General features: G+C 35.4%; 1 protein-coding gene across 2 annotated transcripts in view; it reads left to right on the forward strand.

The window, feature by feature from the left end:
- Positions 1-23,185, forward strand: part of Atp11c (ATPase phospholipid transporting 11C (ATP11C blood group)) — a 184,566-nt gene extending 161,381 nt beyond the window's left edge. The window contains exons 25-29 of one of the 2 annotated variants that reach the window (XM_026392227.2): positions 2,441-2,576; positions 5,206-5,271; positions 7,466-7,569; positions 11,482-11,635; positions 20,575-23,185. In XM_026392227.2, coding sequence (XP_026248012.2) covers positions 2,441-2,576; positions 5,206-5,271; positions 7,466-7,569; positions 11,482-11,635; positions 20,575-20,637 — 523 coding nt within the window. In that variant the 3' untranslated portion in view covers positions 20,638-23,185. Of the gene's footprint in view, positions 1-2,440; positions 2,577-5,205; positions 5,272-7,465; positions 7,570-11,481; positions 11,636-20,574 lie in introns of those variants that run through there. The other variant, XM_077793779.1, reaches the window with a different exon arrangement.
- The last annotated feature ends 4,195 nt before the right edge of the window (positions 23,186-27,380 follow it).

A 27,380-nucleotide genomic window follows, 5' to 3' on the forward strand; every position in this document is an offset into this window, starting at 1 on the left:
CCTTCCCCATGGTTCCTGGTTGCCTTGGAAACATGACTACTGGCTGTGGGGAGAGCTTGTTTTTGTGAAGTGGCCACTTCTTTCTCCTGACATTTTTCTAGGGCAACAGCACCTGCAGAATTGCAGATTACTGTATGCACCTGGAAAATGTAATAGGTAAAAGTTGCATTATTTCACATTCTGACTTGTACTGAAAATAGCCCCTTCCACTTTTTTTATGATTATTCTTGAAACAGGCTCTTGCTAAGTTGCTGAGGCTGGCCTTGAACTTGAGATTCTCCTGCCTCAGCCTCCTGAGTTGCTAGGATTATCAGGTGTGCACATGTGCACCCAGCTACAATGTGTTTTGTTTGTTTGCTTGCTTGCTTTTTTTTTTTTTTTTTTTTCTGTATGGTACTAGAGATTGAACCCAAGGGTGCTTAACCACATCCCCAGACTTTTTTAAAATTTCATTTGGAGACTAGAGACAGGATCTCACTAAGTTGCTTGGGCCTTACTTGGTTGCTGAGGCTAACTTTGAACTCATTATCCTCCTTCCTTAGCATTCCAAGCTTCTGGGATTACAGTCATGCACCACCATGCCCAACTAGAATGTGCTATTTTCTTAACAGATTTAAACTTTGATCTGTTCACCTGCCATTTATAAAACATCATTATACAGCTTCAAACATGTTATTTTACTTGATGGAAAACTAAGATTTAAGGATTAAATTTCAAGGAAGAAAATTGATTAAAAGAAATATTTTAACAACTGTAGTTAGAAAGCTTAGTAACAGTTAAGATCATGACAATATATATAGCTCTGTTTCTTACTGAGTGAACTTTAGCTTGCTCCTACTAATGATTCCCAGATTCTACTGCACATTAGAATTAATTTGGGAGGGCTAGGGATGTAGTTCAGTGGTAGAACATTTGCCTGGCATATACAAGGTCCTGGGTTTGATCCCCAGAGTTACCAAAAATAAAATAAAATAGAATTACTTTGAGAGCTTTAAAAAGATCCTGGTGGTCAGGATCATGCCAGTTAAATCAGAATGAAAGTTGGGCACAGTGGTGCATGCTTGATAATCCCAGCCATTTGGTAGGTTGAGAGCAAATTCAAGGCCAGTCTGGGCAATTTAGTAAGACCCTGTCTCAAAAATAAGAATAAAGCCAAGTATGATGGTACATGCCTATAATCCCAGTGACTCCAGGGGCTGAGGCAGAGGATCACAAGTTCAAGGCCATCCTGGCAATTTAGCAAGACCCTTTCTCAAAATAAAAGATAAAAAGGGCTGGGGATGTAGCTCCCAGTACTGCAAAAATAAATAAATAAATAATCATAATGAGAATGGGAGCCAGGCATCAATGTTTATTTTCAAATGGACATGTATTTGTAATTATTTATGGGGTTATTATAATCCATATATATAAAATGTATAATGATCAAATCAGGTAATTAGCATTTCCCTCTCCTCAAATGTTATCATTTCTCTGTTCTAGGACCCTTCAGACTTTTCTCCTCTACTTATTGTGAAATAGCTAATTAATTGGGACTTAGTTACCATACTGTGTTGTGGACATAAGAATTACTTCTCGGGGCTGGGGATGTGGCTCAAGCGGTAGCGCGCTCACCTGGCATGCGTGCGACCCGTGTCCGCGGAGAACTAAAAATTAAATATTAAAAAAAAAGAATTACTTCTCCCCCTCTGTGTTTTTGAGCCCGTTATCTACCCTCTCACTCTCCTCCTTCCCCCAACCTTTTCTATCCTCTCATGATCTCTACTATAGTTCTCATTCATCTGCCTTTCACAAATGAATGAGAATATGCAGTATTTTACTTTCAGTATCTTTTAAAGATCCCTAGGTGATTATAAGTTACATCAAAGTTTAGGAACCATTATGTTACACGTTTCTGAGGCTCCTTATTGTTTACAAATGGAAGTAATAATAATAATACCTATCTCACATAGTTTTTTTTTAATTAGTTATTGATGGACCTTTATTTTATTTACTTATATGGGTGCTGAGGATCAAACCCAGTGCCTTACACATGCTACGCAAGTGCTCTACCACTGAGCCACAACCCCAGCCCCCCTTTTTTTATGTGGATAAAAATAGTTAATATGTATGTAAACATTTAACCCAGTTCTTAGCATATAATAAATAAATCATTAAATGTGAGGTAATTATTATTGATGATGTTATTATTGTTGGCAGCCAGAAATTTAGAAGCACTTTGACAGTTTACTGTAGTGTTTAGTTGTCAGGCAGTGATTACATGAGGATCAACCTTCAGCTTAGTCTGGGTGTTTACCAAAAAACTTTTAATCCATTGGGGTAGCTCTCTTCATTATAAAAGGATCAAATCCTGTGCCCACCTTTGGTGTTTCACTTCATCTTTAAACAAACAACCTACAGAGATTGATTAACCTGTTTTTTTTCCCCCATTTCTCAATAGGAAAATTTCTGGTAATGCTATGCTACAGTTGGTCCCCTTCTTGTATTGGACATTTCTGGCTGCCTTTGAAGGGACAGTGTTCTTCTTTGGGACTTACTTTCTTTTTCAGACTGCATCCCTAGAAGATAATGGAAAGGTAAAAAAGAAATGTCATTACATCTTTACTTATAAGCATGGCTTTTCTTTTTTCCTTAGGCATTGGTTCTGTCTTTATACTCTTGCTATAATCATTTTGAAAACTATTTTTCTCAAAATACAATATTTATTTTCACAATGTCTTTAAAGTAATGGAAGTGTTACAATAAGAAATCACTTTTTTGGGCTGGGGATGTGGCTCAAGCGGTAGCGCGCTCGCCTGGCATGCGTGCGGCCCGGGTTCGATCCTCAGCACCACATACCAATAAAGATGTTGTGTCCACCGAGAACTAAAAAATAAATATTAAAAATTCTAAAAAAAAAAAAAAAGAAATCACTTTTTGTGCTAACTAGAGAGCTTATGTACAAACCCTCTAGAAGCTTAACTTGGCTATGATTTTTGTTAGGTAAACAGAGTTCTTAGAACTTCAGACTTTGGACCCCTGCACTTTGATATGAGAAAGGTTTTAAAACAAAGCCCCACTTGTGGCCTTCCCAGTTTGGATTTGAAGGAATAGCTACAATATCTGTGGAGTGTTGCACCAAGCAGTGAAGAGAGAGAGTTCTTTTCTTTCCTTTCTTTCCTTCTAATTGGGAGCCTAGTGTTCTCCCAGAAAGGCTACACTGGTCCTTCCAGTGCCTTCCTCACAAATGACTATATCAGTCAGCAGCTGCATTAGAATGATTTTGCCCTGGCTGTACTCTAGGAGAGAATTACTTGTGGGGGACAGAGGATGCCTTTTTCATGGCTGCTACAGAGTGGGAAACTGAGCATACTGCCTTGCATGCTGCTTTCACTATGTTCTTCTTTCCCATTTCTGGTATTCCTCTTTTATGGTCATTTTTTGTTGTTGTTGTTGTTGTAGTTGGACACAATACCTCTATTTTATTTATTTATTTTTATGTGGTGCTGAGGATAAAACCCAGCTCCTTGCATATGCTAGGCGAGAGCTCTACCACTGAACCACAACCCCAGCCCCTTTTGGTCATTCTTTATAATCATAATGCAAAGCAAAAGGTAAGGTTCAAAAATAATTTACAGAGTATAATAACTGTGTCTGGAACCTACACAATTAACATCTATTACAAAAGTGATGGACTCAGTGAATTTGTATCATACTTTGAAATTAGGCAAATCCTCTCTAGTTTAGACTAGCAGAAATCAATTTAGTATGAATCCATGAAAATTATTAATTCTAAAGTAATTGTTGGGGAAATGCAGATCTGCTTTAGAGTAGATACATGTAGCCCTTGCCAAGGAAAGTATCCTGCTAAATCTTAGTAAAGTTACATCAGCTTTCCAAGTAAACTTTGCCCGTCAATAAGAACAAATCAGTTTTGTGATTTCTCAGGTCCCTTCAGCTTTACGACTGATTCTGTGACTTTCACTTTTCTTTGGCACATAATTTACATATAGATGACTACTGCTTAAGAAGAATTTACTCCCACTGGACACAGTGGTACATGCCTATAATCCCAGTGGCTTGGGAGGCTAAGGCAGGAGGATCGAAACCAGCCTCCGCAACTTAGTGAGACCCTGTCTTGTTTTTAGAACAAATAATAATACAGAGGGCTAGGTATGTAGCTCAGTAGTAAGCACCCCTGAGTTCATTCCCAGTATTCTCCCCTCACCCCCACCAAAAAAAGAATTTGCTCCAAAATAGGCACATACTTTCCACTCTCCAGGCCTGTTGACACGATTCATTTGCCCAGAAAATTTTCTGAGCAGTGACACAAGAAGCATCAACTCAGCCTCTTTCTGATTCATTATCCATTTTGAGTTCACAAAGTCCAATGTAATACGGTTTTACTGTATATGTTACCATCCTTCTAAGTGTTTGTTAAAATTACAATAATGGTAAGAACTGCTATCAGCAACTAAACATTAACATCCATGTATGATTTGATTGAATCCATTTTTTGCTTCAATTAACCTTAAGGTTTTGTTTTTATTTTTTTAAAAACCTTTTACATCTCATTTTCTGTTTTAATGTTACGCATTCAGATCTTGACAGCATTTGGTAAGCATATGTGCCATTCATTGCCATCATTTGGATTTATACGTGGTATTTGCTTTTCTTTAATGTGCATATGCTGACAGCTCTAGTATTTATAGCCAAAAAATTACTAATTTAAAAAAATTTGAGTCCATTTGTCTGCAAATTATTGCTAATGTGAGAACTTTAGTGATATTATAAGAAAGGCCAATATCAAACTCTTTAGAGATAAGAAAGGCTGATATCAAACTCTTTAGAGATATGTCATCTAAATGACTTTTTTTGATGGATATTACTGTTAATGGAATAGGTTTGTTCTCTCTTTCTTTCTCTCTCTCTCTCTCTCTCTCTCTCTCTCTCTCTCTCTCGTCTTTATCAAACCAGTGAGTTCCATGTTTCATACTGCATGGAATAATGGAAATAAACCCTAACAGGTGTGTTATACCTGTTCATGAAAATTTAGGGCACAAGAAAATCCAGCATTGTGACTTGATCTTATTGATGAGTTGTTTTCTTAAACAAAATTCATATAAAAATATGTGTCAGATACATGCAGGATTAAAGTTGACTTTTTAAATTTTTTAAAACAGGCTTGTATATTTATGATAAATATAATTATTTAATGTTTTTCAGGTATACGGAAACTGGACTTTTGGGACTATTGTCTTTACAGTCTTAGTATTCACTGTAACTCTGAAGGTTAGATTTTTATTTATTCAAGTACATTGAGACCATTTTGTAATAAGGTCTGGTCTAATTCTAATATCATTTTTGTTTCCTGATCTTTATTTTTGTTGCTGCTTATTATCCAGCCTTTTGAATGCTTACTAAAAAATACATGATGCTGAGGATTTGGGCATTTCTATATATTTGTCATCCATTTTTCTAGTGTATTATCTATCCTCTATATTTTGTTTTATGTTGAAAATCTGTTTCTTAATTGCTGTTTTTAAGACATTATGATTAGTGGCATATAAACAGGCTGTGATTTTCTGAGTGTATGTGTGTATATTTTTATGTTAAGTATTTGAGACTTTTATTTAAGAGCCCCTGGCCTAAGAAGAATTTGAATATTTAAAACACTTAAATAGGTGTCCATGAGCATGGTATGTATAAAAAGGGTTTGGTAGTAAAGAAATTTTACAAAACGTATTCACCACTGAAATTTATCCATGTTAGTGATAAAAGTGCATAAATACATATAGCAGATAGCAGATAAGATTACATATCAGAAGGATAATTTTGGCAAAATCATTGATATTTACATGCAACCATGAAGCTTGTGAGTAGGAACTCTGTTATAGTTGAACACTTAATTAAGTTATTTTGATCATTCTAATAATAAACACCTTATATAGGGTCTAAGAACAAATACCTTAAAGTGAACATGTCCAGTGGTCAGAACCAACATCGAGAAGTATAATTGTCATAGGACCTCTAGTCATTTTGTCTAAATTTTTATCCTGGTTCATTTTTCATACCTAATATAGCTAACATGTTTACATTGCTTATCACTTCTTTTAGATTGTTGACTTTAAAAGGAAATGTTAAAATTTATCTCAGTTTGGCTGCTTAATAGCTTTGTGTCCTTGGACAAGTAACTTCACTACTGTGCTTCAGTGTCCTTTTCTGTAAAATGGAGTCAAAAGTAGCACCTTCCTTTCTTAGGAGTCAACTAATACATGCATTTAAAGCATTTAGAATGACATCTGGCACATTGAGTGTGCTCATTTTAACAAATATTGGTTGTTATTTGTTGTTATGCTTCTCAGGATCATGATTTTAAATCGACCCCCCCACACCTTGAATATGGCCTCAGGGCTTCCCAGCACCCTTCATAGTTAAAGTCAACCTTACTGCAGCATCTTTCATGTGTAACTCAAAAGATATCCGTTTCCTCTTCCTTTGGATGAATACTATTGTGACATTCTCTCTAGCAGAGTGAAAGGGTAGGAATTCAAGATGAGACTGCCTTAACAATGTTATCAACATCCTGTGTACAAACGAGAAACAGTAACAGAGGGATGAGGGCCATGGTGTCACAGCAACAGTAACAGAGGGATGAGGGCCATGGTGTCACAGCAAGTAACAAAGTGGAAACACCACCTCCTCTACAAGAAATAAATGCTCTGGATATATGAACCAGAAGTTTTAAGCAAGCAGACCAGAACATACTTTGTTTTTAGATCATATTTGAAAACCTTAGATACTACAATCTGAAAACAGTCATTCCTCACAAAAACATGAAGAACTTAAAATCCAAAGCAACTGAACATTCTGTTAATTTAATGGAATAGATACAGGTTTTACAATTGGAAAGGCATGCAATATAATCAGGCCCATGATCCATTGCTACATGATGTAAAATGCGTACAGCTAGTTGTCTTTACATTTAATGACAACTCTGTTGTTTGAGCTTTCACGACTCCTTATATAATATGTCTCCCCTTCCTAACAGCCCCTTCCCACTCCTGTTGCTTTATAGCATACCTGTCTCTACCAACTAGGCCTCCTTTTCTCATTAATTTCCCTTACCACTGCTACCTGAAGACTTGGGGCTCCAGCTTCATGGATACTACCATTACTTTATTTCTCACCCATTACACAATTCTGAGGCATATGCAGCCCCACACCTACTAGCTATATGACTTGACCCACACCTCTGTGCTCACAGTGTAGAATTGAGAGGTGTTAGTATAGTGTTCAACTGTCTCACCTTAGTTCTTTGAAAGGCTTGCATTCTATTCTTTTAGTTTAACTTTCTCTTGAATCTCTAGCCAAAGCTAGATTTTGTCATAGCTGTCATATTGTGTGCAAGTTATCAGATATCATTGTTTATTGCCTGGTATAATTTGTACTCATCATAAAAATCCCTTGTGCTCCATCTTTTCAGCTCGCCTTGGATACTCGATTCTGGACATGGATAAATCACTTTGTGATTTGGGGTTCTTTAGCCTTTTATGTATTTTTCTCATTCTTCTGGGGAGGAATTATTTGGTAAGCAGCTATACAACTGTGAGCAGTATATAAATAACTATATGTATATTATGTAAACATTATACTTTTATTAAAGTTTTGATTATATATGATAGCAAGTCTTTAATATTAATGGAATAGAGGTACAGTTTGTAATGCTACTAATTTCAGGTAAAATTTCAAATACAAGTCTATGGAGTACATAGTCACTCAAAAAGGACTTCCCTTTGGTAGACCCTGTCCAAATCTTTGAAGTGAAACTAATTTCTACCAAGACCTCCCATGTGATCTCCAGTAGAAATCCTCTGAATTTTCTGCCTGATAATTTGGCCTTATATACTGTTAATCCATCTGGACCCTATTTTCTCTTTAAAGTGTATAGTTGTCCCTCAGTATCTGTGGAGGTTTGGTTCCAGGATCTCCCTGTGTATACAAAAATCCTCAGATGCTCAAGTCCCTTATATATTTAAAATAGCACAGTATTTGCATATAACCTATTTATCTCTTCCTATATACTTTATATCATCTCTAGATGACTTATAGTACCTAATTCTGTGAAAATGCTATGTAAATAGTTGTTAGACTATATGGTTTAGGGAATGACAGGAAAAAGTCTGCATATGTTCAGTATAGACAAACATTATTTTTCAGATATTTTTGATCCAAAGTTGTTTGAAGCCAGATTCAGAACCCATAGATATGAGTGCTGACTCTATACCTGTCATTCATGTCACAACATATGTGCTCAAGGGTATTCCACTTAATACTCAGTTTTATCTTAATCATCATCTCACTATTTTGGGATAGGGGTAGGCAGACTCTACAGCTTAGCCTCAGAATTCATTTATTTCATCCTAGTTCAGAAGGTGTGTTTATTCAGAATCCATTTTGTGCTTAGTACTCTATAGGACAGAGATAAATAGAGTGTATCCTACCTCAGATGAGTCCAGTGATAGACCCATAACTTGTGATAAGGGGAGGGATAAGGAATGAAAATAAGTTGTATTTATATCTCCATTCCTTACTCCCCAAGGCCCATATTTTGTTTTTTAAATATCAAATTTGTTTCCATTAATCAATGGCTTCTTCTGATAAGGATGCCAGCAACAAGGAACAAAGCTGGAGTAAGTCATGGGATGAGATTCCAAGATTACATATTTTGACGGCTTTGTGCAAAATCTTATATACATATAAAACATTTTATCACAGAGATGTGAAGACTATGTTTATATTCCTTGAGGATTAATTAAACTCTGTTTTGAAAAGCTTTTCTTATAAAAGCCTTAAGAAATGAAAATATGAACAACCTAATCACTTAAGAAAGTATAAGCTTCAGAAAGTATATATATTTGGCACCTCTATAGGTAATGATTGAGAGCATCAAAACTGAAGAAAGTCTATTTTCTTTAATATACAAATGAATCAAAGCTGATTAAGCAAAGGCAATATGGAATTGTAGATCTGCCTAGAGTATCATAATTCTATGAATTGTATAATCAACATCTGAAAATTATGCAAAATTTCCACAAGATTAAAATGTTTCTAGCATCCTTAACAAGTTTCTAATCCTTTCCGCAGACTATTCCTTATTGATTAAAGTAAATCATTTAAGTGATTAAGACATTGTCATACCTGTTTAATCATTAGTGATACTTAATAAAAATTAAATACAGTAGTTCTTCCTAATCCACAGGTTTACTTTTTTTTTTCTTGGTACTAGGGATTGAACTCAGGGGCACTCAACCACTGAGTCACATCCCCAGCCTTATTCTGTATTTTATTTAGAGACAGAGTCTTACTGAGTTTCTTAGCACCTCGCTGTTACTGAGGTTGGCTCTGAACTCATGATCATCCTGCCTCAGCCTCCTCAGCCACTAGGATTACAGGCATGCACCTTGGCTCCCAGCTACAGGTTTACTTTTTGAGGTTTCAGTTTTTCTATGGTCAACCACAGCTCAAAAATCATAAATGGAAAACTCTAAAAATAAATATCATAAGTTTTAAATTGAACACTGTTCAGAGTAATATGATGAACTCTCATGCCACCCAGCTCCATTCTGCCAAATACATGAGTTTCCAGTGTATCCAGGCTGTATATACCACCTGCCTGCCCATTATTCACTTAGTATCCATCTCACTTATTCTATCAGCTCTCATGGTATCATAATGCTTGTATTCAAGTAACCCTTACTTATTTAATAATGACCCCAAAACACAAGAATAATGATACTGGCACTTTTATTACAGTATATTGTTATGATTATTTTATTTTATTATTGTTAATCTTTTACTGTGCCTACTTTATACATTAAACTTAATCATAGGCATTCATTCTAGGAAAAAATAATATATAGAAAGAGAGAGTTTGGTAGTATCTGTGGCTTCTGGCATCTACAGAGGGGTCTTAGGATTTCTTCCCCATGAATAAAGGAGGAACAAATCTATATTTTGTTGCCTGCAATGCTGTCCTTTTAACAGAGCTAGCCATATTATGCTACTGTATGAAATTATGCAAAACTTCAGCTGAATGTTAATTGCAGTTAATATCCCAGGACATGTTTTACCCTGAAGCACTGAGATACCCTCTTTGGGGTTATGCAGTGAGAATGATGATTTCTGAACCCCAAATCCAATCCTTCCTGCAAAGCCCCACAGATGACATCAAAGTAGAAAAAAAAATCTAGAGATATTAATCAGAGTATCGGGGGTATGTTGCAAAGGAACACCCTATGGCTAGCTCTTACTTGTCTGTTGGACTTTTGGTATGGCTCACTTAATTACCTAAAATTTTAATTCAGGCCACTTTGTAGAATTAAGAGTAGGGTGGTGTTTTGCAACAGTCTTTTTTCTGTATGATAGAATTTTCCTAGAAAGCCTGTTTAACCTCTTAGGCCTATTTAGGCCTCAGGAATTTCTCTACCTCACTAATCTACCAACTTTTATTCCACAATCTAGTCCTTATATATGTAGAACCAAAAGCTTGATTTCTATTGTGGTGTATAAGGGAGCACAAATGTAAGTTTTTAAATAAGAAACCAATTTACCTTCAGCACATACGGTATATAATCTGTGATCTAGTAAATGGGACCAACTGGTTATCTACCTAGAGCTCCTAATCCGAAGATAGTATATGATGTACATTCTTATCTTAAGCAGCCTCTTCCTCCCCCTCAAATTAGAACAAAATTAAGTTAGCCTGTTGAGGTTCTCTATGGCTCAGCTCTAGACAGGAGAAGGGAGACCAGGCTTCTCAATGGCCACTTAACAGTTCAGTGAATGAATTGGAATGAAGTCTAACTTCAGAATGAGGGGTCGGTCCTCTGGATTTCTGGATTTCAAGGCTTACTGACCTATTAGTGGTGTTTTACTGTCTAGAAACCTTTTGCCCAATGTACATTTGCAGATGATAATGACAGATTACTCTCATTTGTGAGAGACTGTAAGCTTTACAATCCTTTTTGTATTTACATAGGATTTTCAAGGGGAGTGGTATAAAAATGTCTTTTAAATGTCTTTTTTAGAGCACTAAATGAGGAACATAAATGCATTCTCATATTAATAAGACAGCTGAGGAAATAAAATGCCTATTAGGATAAAAATTAACCATCATTTCTCTTGAATATTTTTGAAGCTCAAGCATTTTCTAATGCACATAAATATTCACCAGTTGGCAGCTTTATAGTTGATTGCCTGATTGTTTTCAAGTCAGATGAATTTTATTATTTTTCCCCTTTGATTCTCATTCCTTTTCTTTCCAAACATTTGGTAAATGAAATATGTTTACCACTTTGGGGACATTCTAGAGAAATTTCTTTTATTAATGTGTATAAGGAAGATATCTTTTAAATAAAAAAGACAGTTTCAATTAAACTTCTGTTTTCACTTGACAGGAACTCATTTGTTTTTCCATTATGTATTTTCTTTCCACTCCAGGCCTTTTCTCAAACAACAGAGAATGTATTTCGTATTTGCTCAAATGCTATCTTCTGTATCCACATGGCTGGCCATAATTCTTCTAATATTTATCAGCCTTTTCCCTGAGATTCTCCTGATAGTATTAAAGAATGTAAAAAGAAGAAGTGCCAGGGTAAGAACTGTTTAAAATTTAACCTAATTTTTGGAAGGGGCTTCAATATCTGCCATGAACTAAAAACTGTATTTAGAGAATTGCATTAGTTACAGCATGTTAAACCCCTCCTTGCAGGTTCATCACTTAATTTCCTCTTCTGCATAAAAAGTATAGTAAAAACTTCGTTATCCAATGCAGGTGGTAAGTAGATTCCTTAATAGTGTTCTATGTGACCTTTAGCAATCCATATGGAGTATCTCATATGCTCCATATGGAATTTAAAAAGGAAAACATGGTTTCATTTTTATTTATCCCAGAATTTTCCCACCAGGAATTTCCACACCAACATTTCAGCTTTAACTTTAGAAATTTCCCTGTGGGTTGTTTGTAGATTTTTAAGTTGATAATCCCAATTTGCCTCTTTTAAACCTTTCCCCTTCCTTTAATTATAGTGCTGCTTAATCTCTGTGTTGCTTCTAGCCCTGTCTTTCCAGCAGTATACTGAAACCAAAGAAAATTCCCTGGATATGGTTTCTATATCCTTATCCTTCCAAACACACTTATAAAAATTCAAGATTGTTTTATGAGTGTGTTTTTTTCCTATTAAATTGCAAATTTCCTATTGGGAATGAGAAATTATTTTCTTCTGTCACATTATCTGATATCTTTTGAACATTTTTTTAAAAAGCCTTTAAGGTGAAAAGGATAGATTAGCCTAGCAAATAAATCTTCTGGTAGATTTTGACCAAATATGTCATATTTCTGCCAATGCTAGCTTTGCTATAATAAAACCCTGTTTCTGTTATGTTGACATCACCTAGGTCTTATAGCTCCTCAACACAGTATTTTCAGGAAATATTCTAAGCTATAACTACCTAAGGTATTTGATCAAATTTGCCAACCAGGCCACGAAACTGATAGATAATGGAGCATTATTGTTGTTGTTGATAGAATCAAGTGGTTGACATTAGGTAGACATGAAGATCTAAAATTAATACAGTGGGAAAATCTTCATTGGTTAGAAGTACAAAAGAGGAACTTCATGTAACAAGTCAGTGTCAGCCCCAATTAAAAGGGAACTGTCAGTGGTGTAATCTACACTGATTCTATTTAAGGCCAGTCTGTATAGTTAGGTGGTCAGAATTGCCCTGAACTCCCTCATTTTGTATGCCTTATAGGTTGAAACTGGACACAGTAATGTTAGTCTATATAAGACTATGTTAGTTCACTCTTTAATCCTTCTAGTAGCCCTCTAGCTAACTCCCTCCAGCCTGGCTTTTAGTTTTAGGATGGAAAAGTGGTTTTCTCATTATCTGATTATACCTTAATATCAGTTGAACAGGTCAATACAACAGGTTCCTCCCAGACTGGTGTAAGTGGCAATTTGCATGAAGCCAAATAAAAAATGCAGTAATGGTTTAGTGCCTATTTGTATAATGAAGAATTTGTAAAGGAGGATCTCTGAGTTGCTCTTTCATTATCCTTATTTTATAATATACTTTTGGGGGTACTTCTAGAAGTTTTTCTTATTTGGGATAATGGACCTATGTTAAATAATGGCTCACATCCAGCTTCATGTTCTAAAGATGGTACAAAATCTCTGAAATCAAAAATTTTTAACATATCATCTTATCCTCTTACTTAGGTCTTCTTTTTTAAAAAATTAGACACTGGCTGGAGGTGATATCTATATAGGCCATTGGAGGGATGCTACTAAGAAATCACAGATAAAGACTTAGAACAGTTTCTTTCCATGCAAACAGCAGATTCCAAACTTCTGTTGAAAGTATGAAATTCTGGGACTGCTGCAGCCCTTTTTATTTAGCAGCATACAATGTTGCCAAGGATTTAAGATCAAATTTACCATGGGTTATATCCATGATCGGAGGAATTCTAGTATCTGTGCTGTAGCTTGGCATGCTAATGTGTTACAAGAACCAGGAAATTTTCATTCATTCATTCATTCATTCATTCACTCATTCATATGCTCACTGAACGAATCAACATTTGTTGAACCACCTACTGATGAACATCTCTCTTTATATCCTATGTCTGAAAGGCTAAATAGTTTTTCAGACTCTGGGATTTTGAGAGTTGCGTATGAGGCAAAATAGTTGTGGGCACTCAGCAGTGCTGCCTCTTTTTTCATGAGAAAATGCAAGAGCATTGTATTGCCTATGAATGCATAAAGGCCAACTGAATCATGGCAGCCACAGAGATTCTGATAAGTCACATCTGTTTGCATAATGCCCTTTTTGACCATATCAAAAAAGGAGAGGCCAACTTCTAAATAAAGGAAAATGGGTATCTTACTTTCCCTGAAATGTATTAGTCTTTATGCTTAGTGATCAAGAGTCTAACATTTTTGAGGGGCTTCCTACTTTGTTCAGTATTCCTTGCTAAGGCATTGGCTCCATTTTAAAGGGAGGCAAATGATTCTCTTATACTGGTTCTTCTTCATATCCTGATAGGCTCTGTAATGGGATTTGTGTCCTTTTCTAGAGTAGAAGGTAGCCCTGACTTCAATCATTAGGCATCCTGGGTAAACATCCAGAAATGCTTATGGAAATTGGGGTACCAAAGCTATCCACATGTGGCTCTTGGCAGTGCTTTAAAAACGGGACTTAGAAATGGATAGTGAAAATGTCTCTATGGCATTTGAGAAAGAGGCTAAGCCATTTATAACAATTATAGAATAAGCCTTATGTCGAATTCCATTCAATTCAGCATACATTGCCCGAGGGCCCACTGTGAGTTAGCTCCTGTAGTAGATGCTTGTAATTCTGGAATGAATCAAACAAGGCTGTCACTCTAGTCAAGTTATAAAGGACATTCTTATTGAACTCTTTTCAGGAAGCAGGTATAAAACAGAATAGGAGAATCAATTATATGACTTTTTATAACAAAACTTGAGTTATTCAAGTTTTGAAGCCTCCATAAAAAAATGGCAGCCTCCAGCACTGCCAAGATCTGTCATGATGTTTGCATTATAAAGAATTATATCTTTGGGCTGGGGATGTGGCTCAAGCGGTAATGCACTCACCTGGCATGCACGGGGCAATGGGTTCGATCCTCAGCACCACATAAAAATAAAAAATAAAGATGTTGTGTCCACCGAAAACTGAAAAATATTTTTTTAAAAAGAATTATTTCTTCAAAAGTAGCTAACCCAAGGATTATAGTTCAGGACATAACCTTCAGCTGAAGTTTCAGCAGTGAGGTTAATTTTTGTCCCAAAATCCCATTTTTAAGAACCATAGAGCTTTAGCATATAAAGTGACAAAGCTGCATAACCGTACTGCTACTGACAGTGTGTGATGGAACTACCATTGAGCTTTGAACAGTGAAACAGCAAGATAACACTTCAAAGGTAGTTTAAAGTTAAGGATTTTTGGTATTTCACAAAGTTGTTCTATCTAAGTAACCATAGTCATTGCCTATCTGTAAATTATTGAAATACACCTGGACCTTCTAGCCAATATCACTTGATATTTCCACACGTCCTTATTTAATGTGTTCTCATGTAAACCACTACAGCCAGAAGAAAGAGGATTGACTTTGCCTGCCAAACATGGGAAGAATGGTCAAATGGGAATGGATCTAGGAACATAACCATGCCTAACATGGGACGTCTGCACAAATAGGAAGAAATATTTCATTGTGTAGTGAGCTCTTTCTGAGTAGAACACAGGAAAACAAGAATGTCAGCTTTCTGAACAAAATTCCCCAAGAAAGCACTTTGGAAATATTAGAGAATACAATTTATCATTTTAATAATAATGGCAATAATGAAATTGAATCCTAATGTCGTGGCTGTTAAGATGGGCCTTTATCCATTGGCCTCTTTGACATGCTGCTAATTGAGCTGGTGTGAAAGGTCTCTAGAAGACTGCAAAGAAATGTGGAAATTTCATACTGTTTCAGCTCATTATCTCCTGTCATCCTTATCGCACCCTACTACCAGTTGCTTTAGATACTCTTTTCATGCTTTCTACTGCTTTCTGTACTTTCATAGTTCCTTTTTCCTCTTATAAATTAACCTTAACACCTAATATATTAAACTCCTAAAATTCTGTTTCACAGAATACTTTTTTTTAAATTGAGAAACAGGGAAAAGATGGTTTATTGCTTTGCTAGCAAAGGAGAAAAGCAGGGGACTTCTATCTCAAAGGCTGTGATTTTTCTGAATACTTTTATCTTTCATGGTTGGATACAAGTTTTTAAGCACACCAAGTGTGCTTAAGTTTCGATCTTAAATAGACTTATATGTGTTAAACACATTGATGGGGGACTTGGTATCATGTTAGTTTCGCTGCAAGGTTTTTGCCCACAAAATAGAATATAAAAGAAATTAATTTTTTTTTCTTGGAACCTAAAAATATTTTTTCTCTAGTTTTATCAGTTGGTGATTTGCATGTTACTGATATATAACTACCTTTCTTTGTTTAAGGTAAAATATGAACAGTTAAAAGTGTAATTGTGTCAAAACAGAGTAAATGGAAGCATTTGTCTTTAAAATTTTTCTCATTAGATTCTGTCTGATACATATTTTACTTGAGCTGGTATCTTTTCCTAAACCTATTTTCCTTAGTCACTAAGAAGATATTATGGATAATCTTGATCAGTACAGTTGTTCAACTTGTCCTCATAGCTGACCACTCATCTTCTGTTTTGTTTGGGCAAAGCCAAAACCAAGTCTGTATATTTCCTTATAATTTCAGAAACAAAATTAGAAGGAAAAAATAACCTATTAGATTTTTCTAGATAGTTTATTAATTTTGAACTTCTGGGTTTTGACGGAAACATCTCACCTAGGTAAAATTTAACCTACCTTTCTAAAGAGATCTCTGTAAGGAAAAATGGGAAAACCAATAAAATTATGTTAAAACAAAGGAAGTTCAAGGCAGTTGAGAGGATGGTACCACCAAATGTTTTCCCGTTATGTTAGTTGTGGTGAGGTTTTTGACTTGCAGCTGTCCAAGGGCAATCAGTCCATTCATAATGTATCTGTGCAGTTGGATAGGGGTGAGAGTAACTTCAAGGTAGATTGATAATTGAGGATGGACCCTGGACATAGCTCTGTGACCAATGAACTTTGAACAAATGTAGGGTAGTGAATTATGATTAAAGATAAGCCTTATTTTAATGAGAAACATTTTAGAATATTTTATTTAAAATAATACCTTCCCATTAACAAAATAATTTAAAATTGGTACATAGATAAATAGTGGCTGGCACATATAATAGATTAATCTTAACTCTAACTCTACTTTTACTTCAGGAAGTAACGTCTTCAAAACTAACATGTCATTTCTGCTTCCAATTCTGAAGGTTTCTTTTAAAATGTCTTACATCTAAGAGAATATTTACTTTTCTTTTCTTTTTTTTTCCCCCTTGGTTTCTGCATTTCTCTCTTTTCTACTGCAATTTTCCACCTTTTGTGCAATTGTGAACAAGGTAACGAAACGCCTCCCTTCCTCAGGAACATCTACTATCTTCATGCTTTCTCAAACTTCCAGCAATCACAGTTTCTCTTGGAGTGAATAAGGTGATTTCCTTTCTTAATGTACCAACTTGCTTGCATTCTCATTTGCCTGACATCATTTTCTGATTCTTTATGAAAAATTACTTCTCATGACTCATTTTTATATCTTCTATTGATACTCGGTATTTTGTCATTTTTTAAAATCATTTGTTCACCTTCCAAATTGTCTCACTAAAGAGGAAGTAATCTTCAAAAGCTTTGACTATAATCTACAGTTTCATTGATCCAGGGTATACAGTAGTAGCCATAGCATGTAGAAGCTAGTATTTTCACCAGGACAGGAATGTTTTGTACAAATTTCTCTTTGACATACAGCACCAGCACAACTCTCAGAGGTGTTCACCAAAAGGATGGTAAGGTTTACTAATCAAACCATATTGACTCATCTTACCATATAACCTACCAGTACCATTTCAAAAACCCAAGTTTGCCACATACTACTAATGTCTATTTACTTCTTCCACAAGAAACAATATGAGTTGAAGACTTTCTTACGCCTTTAAATGTATTCATTTGAATGTTACTCATTTGCTACGTAGTGTAATTAATCATTTGTACCTTTGGCCACAAGAGTGTAGTCTATAGGAAATGATTTTTTCTTTTACATTTTTATCACAAGGTAGGTTAACCAATCTTCAAATGCTTTAAGTATCTTTGCCTCACTATTACAGAGAAATCTGAGCTGTAGAAGGGCATCTGACTCATTATCCACCAGACCTTCAGTCAGACCTCTTCTTTTACGAACATTCTCAGACGAATCTAATATATTGTAACAGGTACCTAGTGTGAAACAAGTGGGCTGGCTTTAAAGAAACAGATTAACAGCATTATAAAGAAAAAATGAAAATATCACTCTCTAAATTGTCTCTGCTGTTGGTGTGGTGAACTTTATACTATTCTTTGCAAAAATATAAAGATGCATTACTTGGAATATAGGAAATATATATTTTAAATTTGCTAAACCCCCTAAGAAAATTTTAGACATATTTCAAAACTGAATTAGTGATACAATATATTCAATTTGTAAGTGGAAAGTTGTCATGGTTGTTCCATCATGTGAAAATGCTTATTGATAATCATTATGAAATATAATTCTGATTTATAAAGACAATTTTGAAAATTGAAAATAAGTATTCCAAAATTGCATCTGTATAATATCAAGTCAGTTTAGCATTGCATGTTTTTCTCAGAATTTTGTAAAAATAATCAAATGTGTTTGTACCTTCATGTGCTGTGTCTGTGTGTTTGCAGGTATACACTTAATGTCCTTGTAACTGTCTGATCCCCAAATACATGTTAATGAACCAGTCTACTCTAATCATAACTTTTTTAATGTCAAGTTTTATTCAAGCTAAATGTTTCAACTCTCAGAGGTAAAATCTTTCCTAGCCATTCAGGGGGATACATGCCTAATGATATAAAATGCCTCACAGTTCATATTTCCAAAAATGTGTAAATTTATTTTATACCATATTATTTCATTGACCCCAAAATATATATTTGGGGGGAATTGAAATACCATAGGATGAGCCCTTGAAATCAGAGTGATTTCTTTATGTGCACTCTACATTTCCCACTGCAGGGGTTTTGGCACCCACATCTTTAGAGGTCTTTTATCCATCTATGGGAATTTAGAGTAATTCATGAACGAGGCTTACAATATCAGATTGGAAACAACTCTGTACAGCTTACAGCAGGGCCATCTTTCACACACACACACAAAAAAATTAATGATCATCATGAATAAGATTCTGGGTCAGTTCACTTTGAGGCTAATGATTGAGTCTACTTCAGATGCCCATTTTTTTCCATCAGCTATCAAATCTCCCTCCCTCTGGAAAAGAATGAAAATTAAACTAATGGATTGAATCCATTGGTTCTTTTACCTCCTGCAGTTCACCACAGTCTGCATCTGCAGTGTTATTTTGGAAGTGGACTCCTTTTGCTGTGTTCATCATCTTTTTACCCATTTTGTGATGACTCACGTGTGTGTTTCCCCTCAGTGATGAATTGTTTCTCAGTAACCTTCAAAGTCTTTGACCCCTTTGTCCAGATTGCTTTGTCCTAAACTGTAAGATGTATTTTAGCTGTACTGTTTCCAGTTAATTTTGTATCCCCCTGGATTGCTTTCTTTAGTTTGGTCTATGGTTGGGGCACTAGGCTGAGTAGCAGACACTGCTACAGCTTTTGGCTTCTCCAGGGCCTTAACTCCTACAATGGCTAACAGAACCAAGGAAAGTTTTTTTTTTTTTTAATAATTGTTTTAATTTTAATGTAGTTATTTCTTCCAGGAATAGATTTTCATGTAACATTATTTCTCCTCCAAGTAAAATATTTGGCTGATAAAAAGCCACTGAGTTGGTTTGTAAGAGAACCAGCTGACTCATTTGATATTCTCTCAATGCTAATGGCAACCTTAATTTAGTTAGAGTCACCATGACCCTACAGAGCTGCCTGAATACCAAGTAGTGGTTCTGAAGTACGTGGAACATAAATAGAAATGAAAGATATTCTATTCTAATGGATTTGTAATGTCCATGTCAAGACTTGATATTCCAAAATGGGAAGAAATAGCATTTTCCTTAAGACCTTCACTACTCAGGTTGAAAAAGCTTGAGTTTGAGTCGAAAATCAAAGTTAGGTATATGACTTCTACTTCTCAATATACCTGAAATACATTCAGTGATCAGTTTGTCCATTATACGCCATTCTAATTATAGAATTTTATGATGTATAAAGCACAGAATAGAATCTACAGATTCCTTACAGAAATTTCTTTGGTTCATTTTCTAAAAAGATGATACATAAGAAAAGTAGAAGAGTCAATTGACTGATAGCCCATGATCTACCAAAATGGAAAATAACTTAAATAGTTTGGGGGGGAAGCATGTTTCCTTCAGTAAAGGAAGAAATTTTTCTCGGAACTCTCCTAAAACTGAATATATCTTCAGAGTTCCTGTCAAAATTCACACATCCAAAAAAAAGTAACCCATTCATTCATTCATTCAACATTTCCTGAGCATCTGCTATGTGCCAGACATTGTACTAGATGCTAGAGATAAAAAGATAAATAAAATGTACCTGTTTTCAAGAAGCTTCCAGCCTACAGGAAGGGATCAAAGTATGTTAAAACTCTGCTGTAGTGTTATTAGGAGAAACCTGGAGCAATCCAAAAGCAAAAAGCAAGCCTGAATCTACTCAGCTGACAAATGAAGACAGGGTTAAAATCTGGTAATTGTGCCACTGCTTTTTTTTTTCCCCTGCATGTGAATAAAACTTGACAGTTTGTTGAGACAGTTGCTTTACTTGCATAACAAAATTTACTATGTGATTTATTTTTGAAAATGCTAAACAGATGGTTTTATATAATTATTAAAATACATCTTTTAACTGTATATTTTAAATTTTTCAGAATCCGAATCTTGAACTGCCTATGTTATTGTCCTACAAGCATATTGACAGTGATTACAGCTAAAAAAAGAAAACATGAAGAAACCACCAAAAAAGTTATCATCTCAGGATACTCGATATGCAACAAAAACTAAACCACTCTCTTATGTCTTAGGGTTCAGAATAAATGTCCATTAAAATACCAAATTACTCTCCTAAGCATTTATAGTTATTATAATTAGCCATTATGGCCAAAGTTCTAAGTTAAGAATTATATGAAGTTGAAAGTATTCTTTACTTAAAATTCTGGCTTTAGTTAGAATAATCTTAACTACCAAATGGGTGCTCTTTTAACCCATTGACTTTGTGAATGGATTTAAATACAATAGTATAAAGTAGAAGTCATGCAATGGGAATGAATAGATTTTACTAAAATACAGTATTACATTTTTTGCTTGGCAGAAGACATAGGCTGTTTGGATCACATTTCTCATTCCTGCTGAATGATCATCTTAAATTATTTTTTTTCAAACAAAAGGAATACTTGAATACTGAAGGACTAGATGGTATCGATGCATCAGATGGAAGAGTTCATCTTTTCTGTTCACTCACATGCTAATTGTGTCTTAGTAGAATATCTTTGCCCAAAAATACCTTGAACACTTGTGTGGGAAGTGTTGACTCTGGTTGTTATTGTGAGAACAGAAAAAAATGTTTGTTTTTGTTTTTCTGAATTAAGTACCACTTATGGGTGTAAGGCTACTAGACTTGAAAATAAAGCATAAAACATTTCAGTCATTTAGTAGTCCCTCAAAATAGGGAATAAACAGATTTTTTCCAATGTTAATTTTATTGGAAACTGAGGCAAAGTGGGTAAGATCATTTTTATACAAAAATAAAGCCATTCTAAACATTAGCCTTTTATCATTTTATGTAAAGAGACTAGAAAGAACAACTTATTTTAAATGGTTTTTTATTTCAAAGAGGTTGTAGTCATGCATATAATGCAGCACCTTCTTTTTTAACTTGCCAATTTGGGGAGAGGAAACATCCATCCCAAGCTGGTTCTGCCTGTAGAGCTATGACTCTGTGTCTCTCTCATAGCTAATTTGACCAGTGCAAGTGGTATAATTCTAAACTGTTATATTGATCTTGGTTAGGGCCTCAACTTGCTGGACTTAGAAGCTTTAGGCTCCTAATGATTTCACTTAAAACTAAATATAAAATGTCTTTATTCAATGGTAAAATCAGACACATTTTGGATATAAATGGTCTCAGATTTGACTGCTAAATTAAAATGGTCTTTTAAAATATTTTCATATCAATTTCTACCTTTTTTCTTTCTGGCATGCCTGTACTATTATTAATGCGTAGATTGTACCTTGATTTGGAAAAGTACTGGATTCAATCTCTACCAATATCTTTACATAGTCCATATGGCACATATATTTTGTGTTAATGTTTAGGTGTAGTTTTCTTCCACATATATTTTGTGTTAATGTCTAGGTGTATTTTTTTTAAATTCTAGAAAGGACATAATTTTAATTATCAGAAACCATTTCATCATTACTTATCCCTTTTATTATTTAATTTGTTTTCCTCTGTCAGTATTATTTTTGAGTATTTTGTTAGATATCATTCACAACTGCCTAAGTGTTCTGTTTTCTGGTAGCCTGTATTTGAGGTGATGTACTAAAGACAAAGTCTTTAAATTCTTTGCCTATTCCAAAGAGCTAAAATGTCTAACCCAGGAAAGCTTTTGATGTTTTGTTCTTGTTCTTGTTGTTGTTGTTTTTATAGTTGTTGCTGTGTAGTTTTTCAGAAGAACTGTAGGGACTGTGAATACAAATAAGAGAGCCAAAGTAGGCTTGTATAATGCCAGAACCATTAAAGAGTTGGCATAATTAGAATATTCAGCATAGTAGAAATAAAATTGGTTGCATGTAAAATGTGTTGCTGCCAACAAGAAAGAGTAAAGGAGATTTAGAGTCATGTCTCAGCTACACGTTACACTGAGCACTACAGGTCAAATTTAGAATGGCAATGATGTATAAGATCGTGGCCTAGACCCTTGAGAAGGACCTGGCTTTTTTTTTTTTTTTTTTTTTGGAAAGGTATTTTTATTAATGAGCTACAAAATGGCTAGTGTGAAGTTAACAGATGAAATAATTTGGAATAATCCATCTAGTATTCCTACAATCTGACCACCCTATTTTGTGACAGAAGGGGAGGAAATATAATAACAGGACCTCATATTTATAATTTGAATAATCTTGAGCTATCAAAATGTCCTGATCATTTTCACAACTGTTGTACACTGTTTGAGGTTGTTGCCTATTAAACTGAAACTATTCATTCCATATCTATCACATATACACCAGCAACAGTATAAATGTAAGCCTAAAATTTGCAAAATTCATAATCTAGTGATGAAATTTTTAATAACAGGCAGCATATAAATGTTCAGATTTTATGCAAATGTTGACAAAAATCATTTTTCAGCTTGCAAAGTGGAACTGCAATATTACATTTTTCACATAAGCAATTTTTTACATCTATGTTGCTTTCTAAAATGAATGTGATGCCATCTTTTATCAATGCAACTTGCCTTTTTCATTACAGAATTTTTCTTTGGTGTAATCAATAAACTTTGGTATGATAAGATTGATATTTTAGTGTATTTTTTGGAAAGGTCTCAGTTTGACATCAAAATAATATGGAAACAACTTGGTGATGGGAAATAAGTTTTCTCTTTTCACATAGTTCACAAGGCTGACCATTTCTACATAATTTCAATTGGCATTTTGTGGTAACAACTAATTTGGAGAGGGTAAGATATTCATGGAAGTTTTTTAAAAACCATTTCTTATCATTGCATAAATAAAAGTCCAGCCAGGAGGCTGGAAGTGTCCCTCAGTGGTAGAGTATATGCTTAGCATGGGGGAGGCACTGGGTTTTATCCCTAGTACCAAAACTTTTTTAAAAATCCAGTCAGGAAATGGAGTAAATCAAATTCCATGCATAGATGATTATGTCTAAATGAACCCAACAATTATATACAACTTTAATGCACTAATGAAAGGGGGAAATGTGCAGTCTGATCAGGAAATAAATATTGATAAGGGAATGACTCTACTGTGTGCATATCAGTGTGCTTGATGCTGCTGGTGCATCAGAAGTAGTGTGATGTATGGTCTTTCTCCAACCTATTGAAACTATTTGATTCTTAAATAGCCAGAAATAGACTTTATTTTTTTAAAGTATATATAGGGCTGGGGCTGTAGCTCAGTGACAGAGCTCTTGCCTTGCATGTGTGAGGCACTGGGTTTGATCCTCGGCACCACATAAAAAATAAACAAATGAAATAAAGGCATGCTGTCCATCTACAACTACAAAATTGTTTTTTTTTAAAGTACACATATATACTTTTCCCACTCTCCTTACATTGTTTAATCTGTACCCAAGGCCTCATGAATGTACCTTTTCTTGGAAAACCCTGTTGTCCTTGACTGCCAAGTTGTAATGCTGATTGCATTTTTATACTTCAGTCTCTGCATTTTGTTAGATTTTAATCCTGTTTGTCTTTGAGCTCTATTTACTGCATCTTTTTCCTCCTTTCTTCTTTCTCTTTCTCCTCCACCTCTTCTCCCCTCCCCCTTCCCCCCTTCCCTCCTGCTTCTCCTCCTCCAGCTCCTCCTTCTCCTCCTATATTCAGAGGCAAAGCCTGAATTAAAGCTTCAGGTTGCCACTTAGACCCATTCCCCTATCTTTACAAATGGTATCTTGAGGGGTAAAAATCAAATGAGGTAAAGGATCAAAATTGCTTTGTAAAATGTCATTTGCTACTCAGATGGAAGCATTGTTATTTTTTAAATTAATTTATTTATTTTTATGTGGTGCTGAGTATTGAACCCAGAGCCCTGAACATGCTAGGCAAGCACTCTACCCCTGAGCCTCAACCCCAGCCTTGCATTGTTATTTTTATGTTGAGGGATTTTGTTGTTGTTGCTTTGACTTTTTAATGAACAGTTGTCTTTTACCAAATGTGCACAGATGTGTTTTACATGCTTTCTAGCTTCTTGGAATCTGTTCAGGCTTCCTTCCCTCCCCCCCCCCATCCAGCATTGTAGGCAGCTCCCTCTCTGCCTCCCTGCTGTGTCTGCCCTGGGTTGGCCAATACAATGGATGTTGTGAGGGTCTGAGTGGTTTGGCCCCTTCAACAAGAAGCATATGGAAAGGTTAAGGGCTGAGGTTATCACTATGGTTATTCAGTGAATGCATCTATGGGTGAAGTGCTAAAAGCATGCTAATGAGGGCTGGAGTTCTAGGAATAGTTGTCAGAAAAAAAGGGGGGGGGTTAATTATTTTGTAACTTTTAAAAAATTAATTGAATACATTTTGCCCTGCATCTGATGTGCAAAGGAAAGTGCTGAAGAAATGTTAGCTAAGATTATTATATTCACTCTGTGCCAGGAATTATTATACTCGCTGTGTTCCAACCACTATGTGTGTATGTTCACACCTTTTATAATTTCAACAGCCCTAGAAGATAGGTACTGACACCTTTCCATCTGAAAGGTAAAAAAAATTGAGTTTAAAAAAAAAACAAAAACAAGGTTACACAGACTGGTAGAACCGAATGTGGAACATGGAACCCAGGTATTCTGAGTAGAATCTGTACACCTAACTGGGACACTATATTTCCATTATTATACCACCCCCTGATGGCATGAATAAATAAACAAACCACCAGAATGTTACAAACCATGAGAAAACATCAGAGAAACCCAAACTGAAGGGTATTCATTAACTGGTTTGCAATCTTCAAGTTCATCAACACCACGAAAGACCAAAACTGAGGAACTATACCAGATAACAGAAACCAAAACAACAGTGACATGATGACAATAATGCACCATATGATCATCAACCAGATCTTGGACCATATTGAACATTATTGGGATAATTAGCAAAATTTGACTATAATATGTAGATTCTTTAATGTTATATATGTAGCATTTCAGTGTTAAGTTTATGATATTTAAAATTGAGCTGTGATTGTGTGTTATATTTGGGGGAATCCGGAAGCTAAATGAGAATTCTTTGCACTATCTTTGCAACAACTCTGAAGTTATTTCACAATTACACGTTAAAAATGTTTAAGCAATGAAGTGTAAAAATGTGGAGCTGAGGCCATGGCACATACCTATAATCCCAAAGACGCTGGAGACTGAGGCAGGATGATAACAAGTTCAAAGCCAGCCCCAGTATCTTGGTGAGACCCTGTCTCAGGGAAAAAAAAAAAAAACTGCATGTATAAATATGTAACAAATCCCATCATTGTGTACAACTATAATGCACCAATAAAAGTGTGGGATTTTTGTTTTAAATTAAAGGGACTAAGGATGTAGCTCAGTGGTAAAGTACCCCTGGGTTCAATCCCCAGTACACCCCAAAAAAATTAATGGGAAAGAACATACAATTAAGCTGAACACATAAGACTAAAATATAGTTTATTAGGTAACATCTGCATAGCACTTTACAGCTATGTTTTTATATCTCTTATGTAGAGATCACTGAACTCCAGATTCTTACAGGTAAAGAAACTGATGCTCATGAGGCTGGAGTAGTGGCTCAGTGATAGAGTGCTTGCCTGGCATGTATGAGGCCCTGAGTTTGATCCCCAGCACCGCATATAAATAAAACAAGAGATCCATTGACAACTAAAAATATTTTTTAAAATGATGCTCAGGTAAGTTAATTATTTTTTTTATTTTTTTATTTTTTTTTAATATTTATTTATTTATTAGTTATTGGCGGACACAACATCTTTGTTTGTATGTGGTGCTGAGGATCGAACCCGGGCCGCACGAGGTAGCAAGACGAGCGCGCTACCGCTTGAGCCACATCCCCAGCCCCTAATTATTTTTTTAAATTTTATTATTTTAATTGTTGATGGCCCTTTATTTTTTATTTATATGTGGTTCTGAAAATCAAACCCAGCGCTTCACGCATGCTAGGCAAGCCCTCTACCACTGAGCCACAACCCCAGCCCAAGATAATTATCTTAACAGAACTTAGGTATGACCCATGTTGTTTCCTGTTCCTGCTTTGCCACACACTTTGTCTAGGACTTCTAAAGCATTTCCTGCTGGATTCTGAAATAAATAAAAAACTAACCTTACTGTGGTGATTTTCATTTGGGCTCACGAGGATGCTGTCATTCCTGTCCCAAATTAAACCATAGGCTGGATTCATGCTGTTGCCTTTAGGATTGAGATGAGTAGTTCCAGTAGCCTAATCTTGGGCCTTCCCTTCATTCATTTTTATTACTGGTACTTTTACAGATGCAGACGCAAGTTTTAATATCCTATCCCTTCTTCCCACGCTTTGAGTAAGAATACAAATCTCTATAATCTTAATAAAGAGAATCAAATTAGCTACTTAACCCTGATATATAAAGTATGTAGATAAAAAAGCAAGAACATTGACAGCACTCTTCTATTCCCAAATGATTCAACTCTTATCAAAAATCTGGCCAAGGTGCTGGGGCGGTGGATCAGTGTGCTTGCCTAGCATGTGAGAGGCACTGGGTTCGATTCTCGGCACTGAATATAAATAAAGGTCCATTGACGATGAAAAATATTTTTCAAAAGTCTGGCCAAGTTGGGCATGGGTGGTGCACACCTGTAATCCCAGTGACTCAGAAGGCTGAGGCAGGAAGATCACAGGTTCAAAGCCAGCCTCAGCAACTTAGCAAGACCCTGTCTCAAAAAGGGTTGAGGTTGTACCTCAGTGGTTGAGCGTCCCTGGGCTAAATCCCCAGTA

This window comes from Urocitellus parryii, chromosome X (assembly GCF_045843805.1).
Source record: "Urocitellus parryii isolate mUroPar1 chromosome X, mUroPar1.hap1, whole genome shotgun sequence".
In the NCBI taxonomy this organism is placed as follows: Eukaryota; Metazoa; Chordata; class Mammalia; order Rodentia; family Sciuridae; genus Urocitellus; species Urocitellus parryii.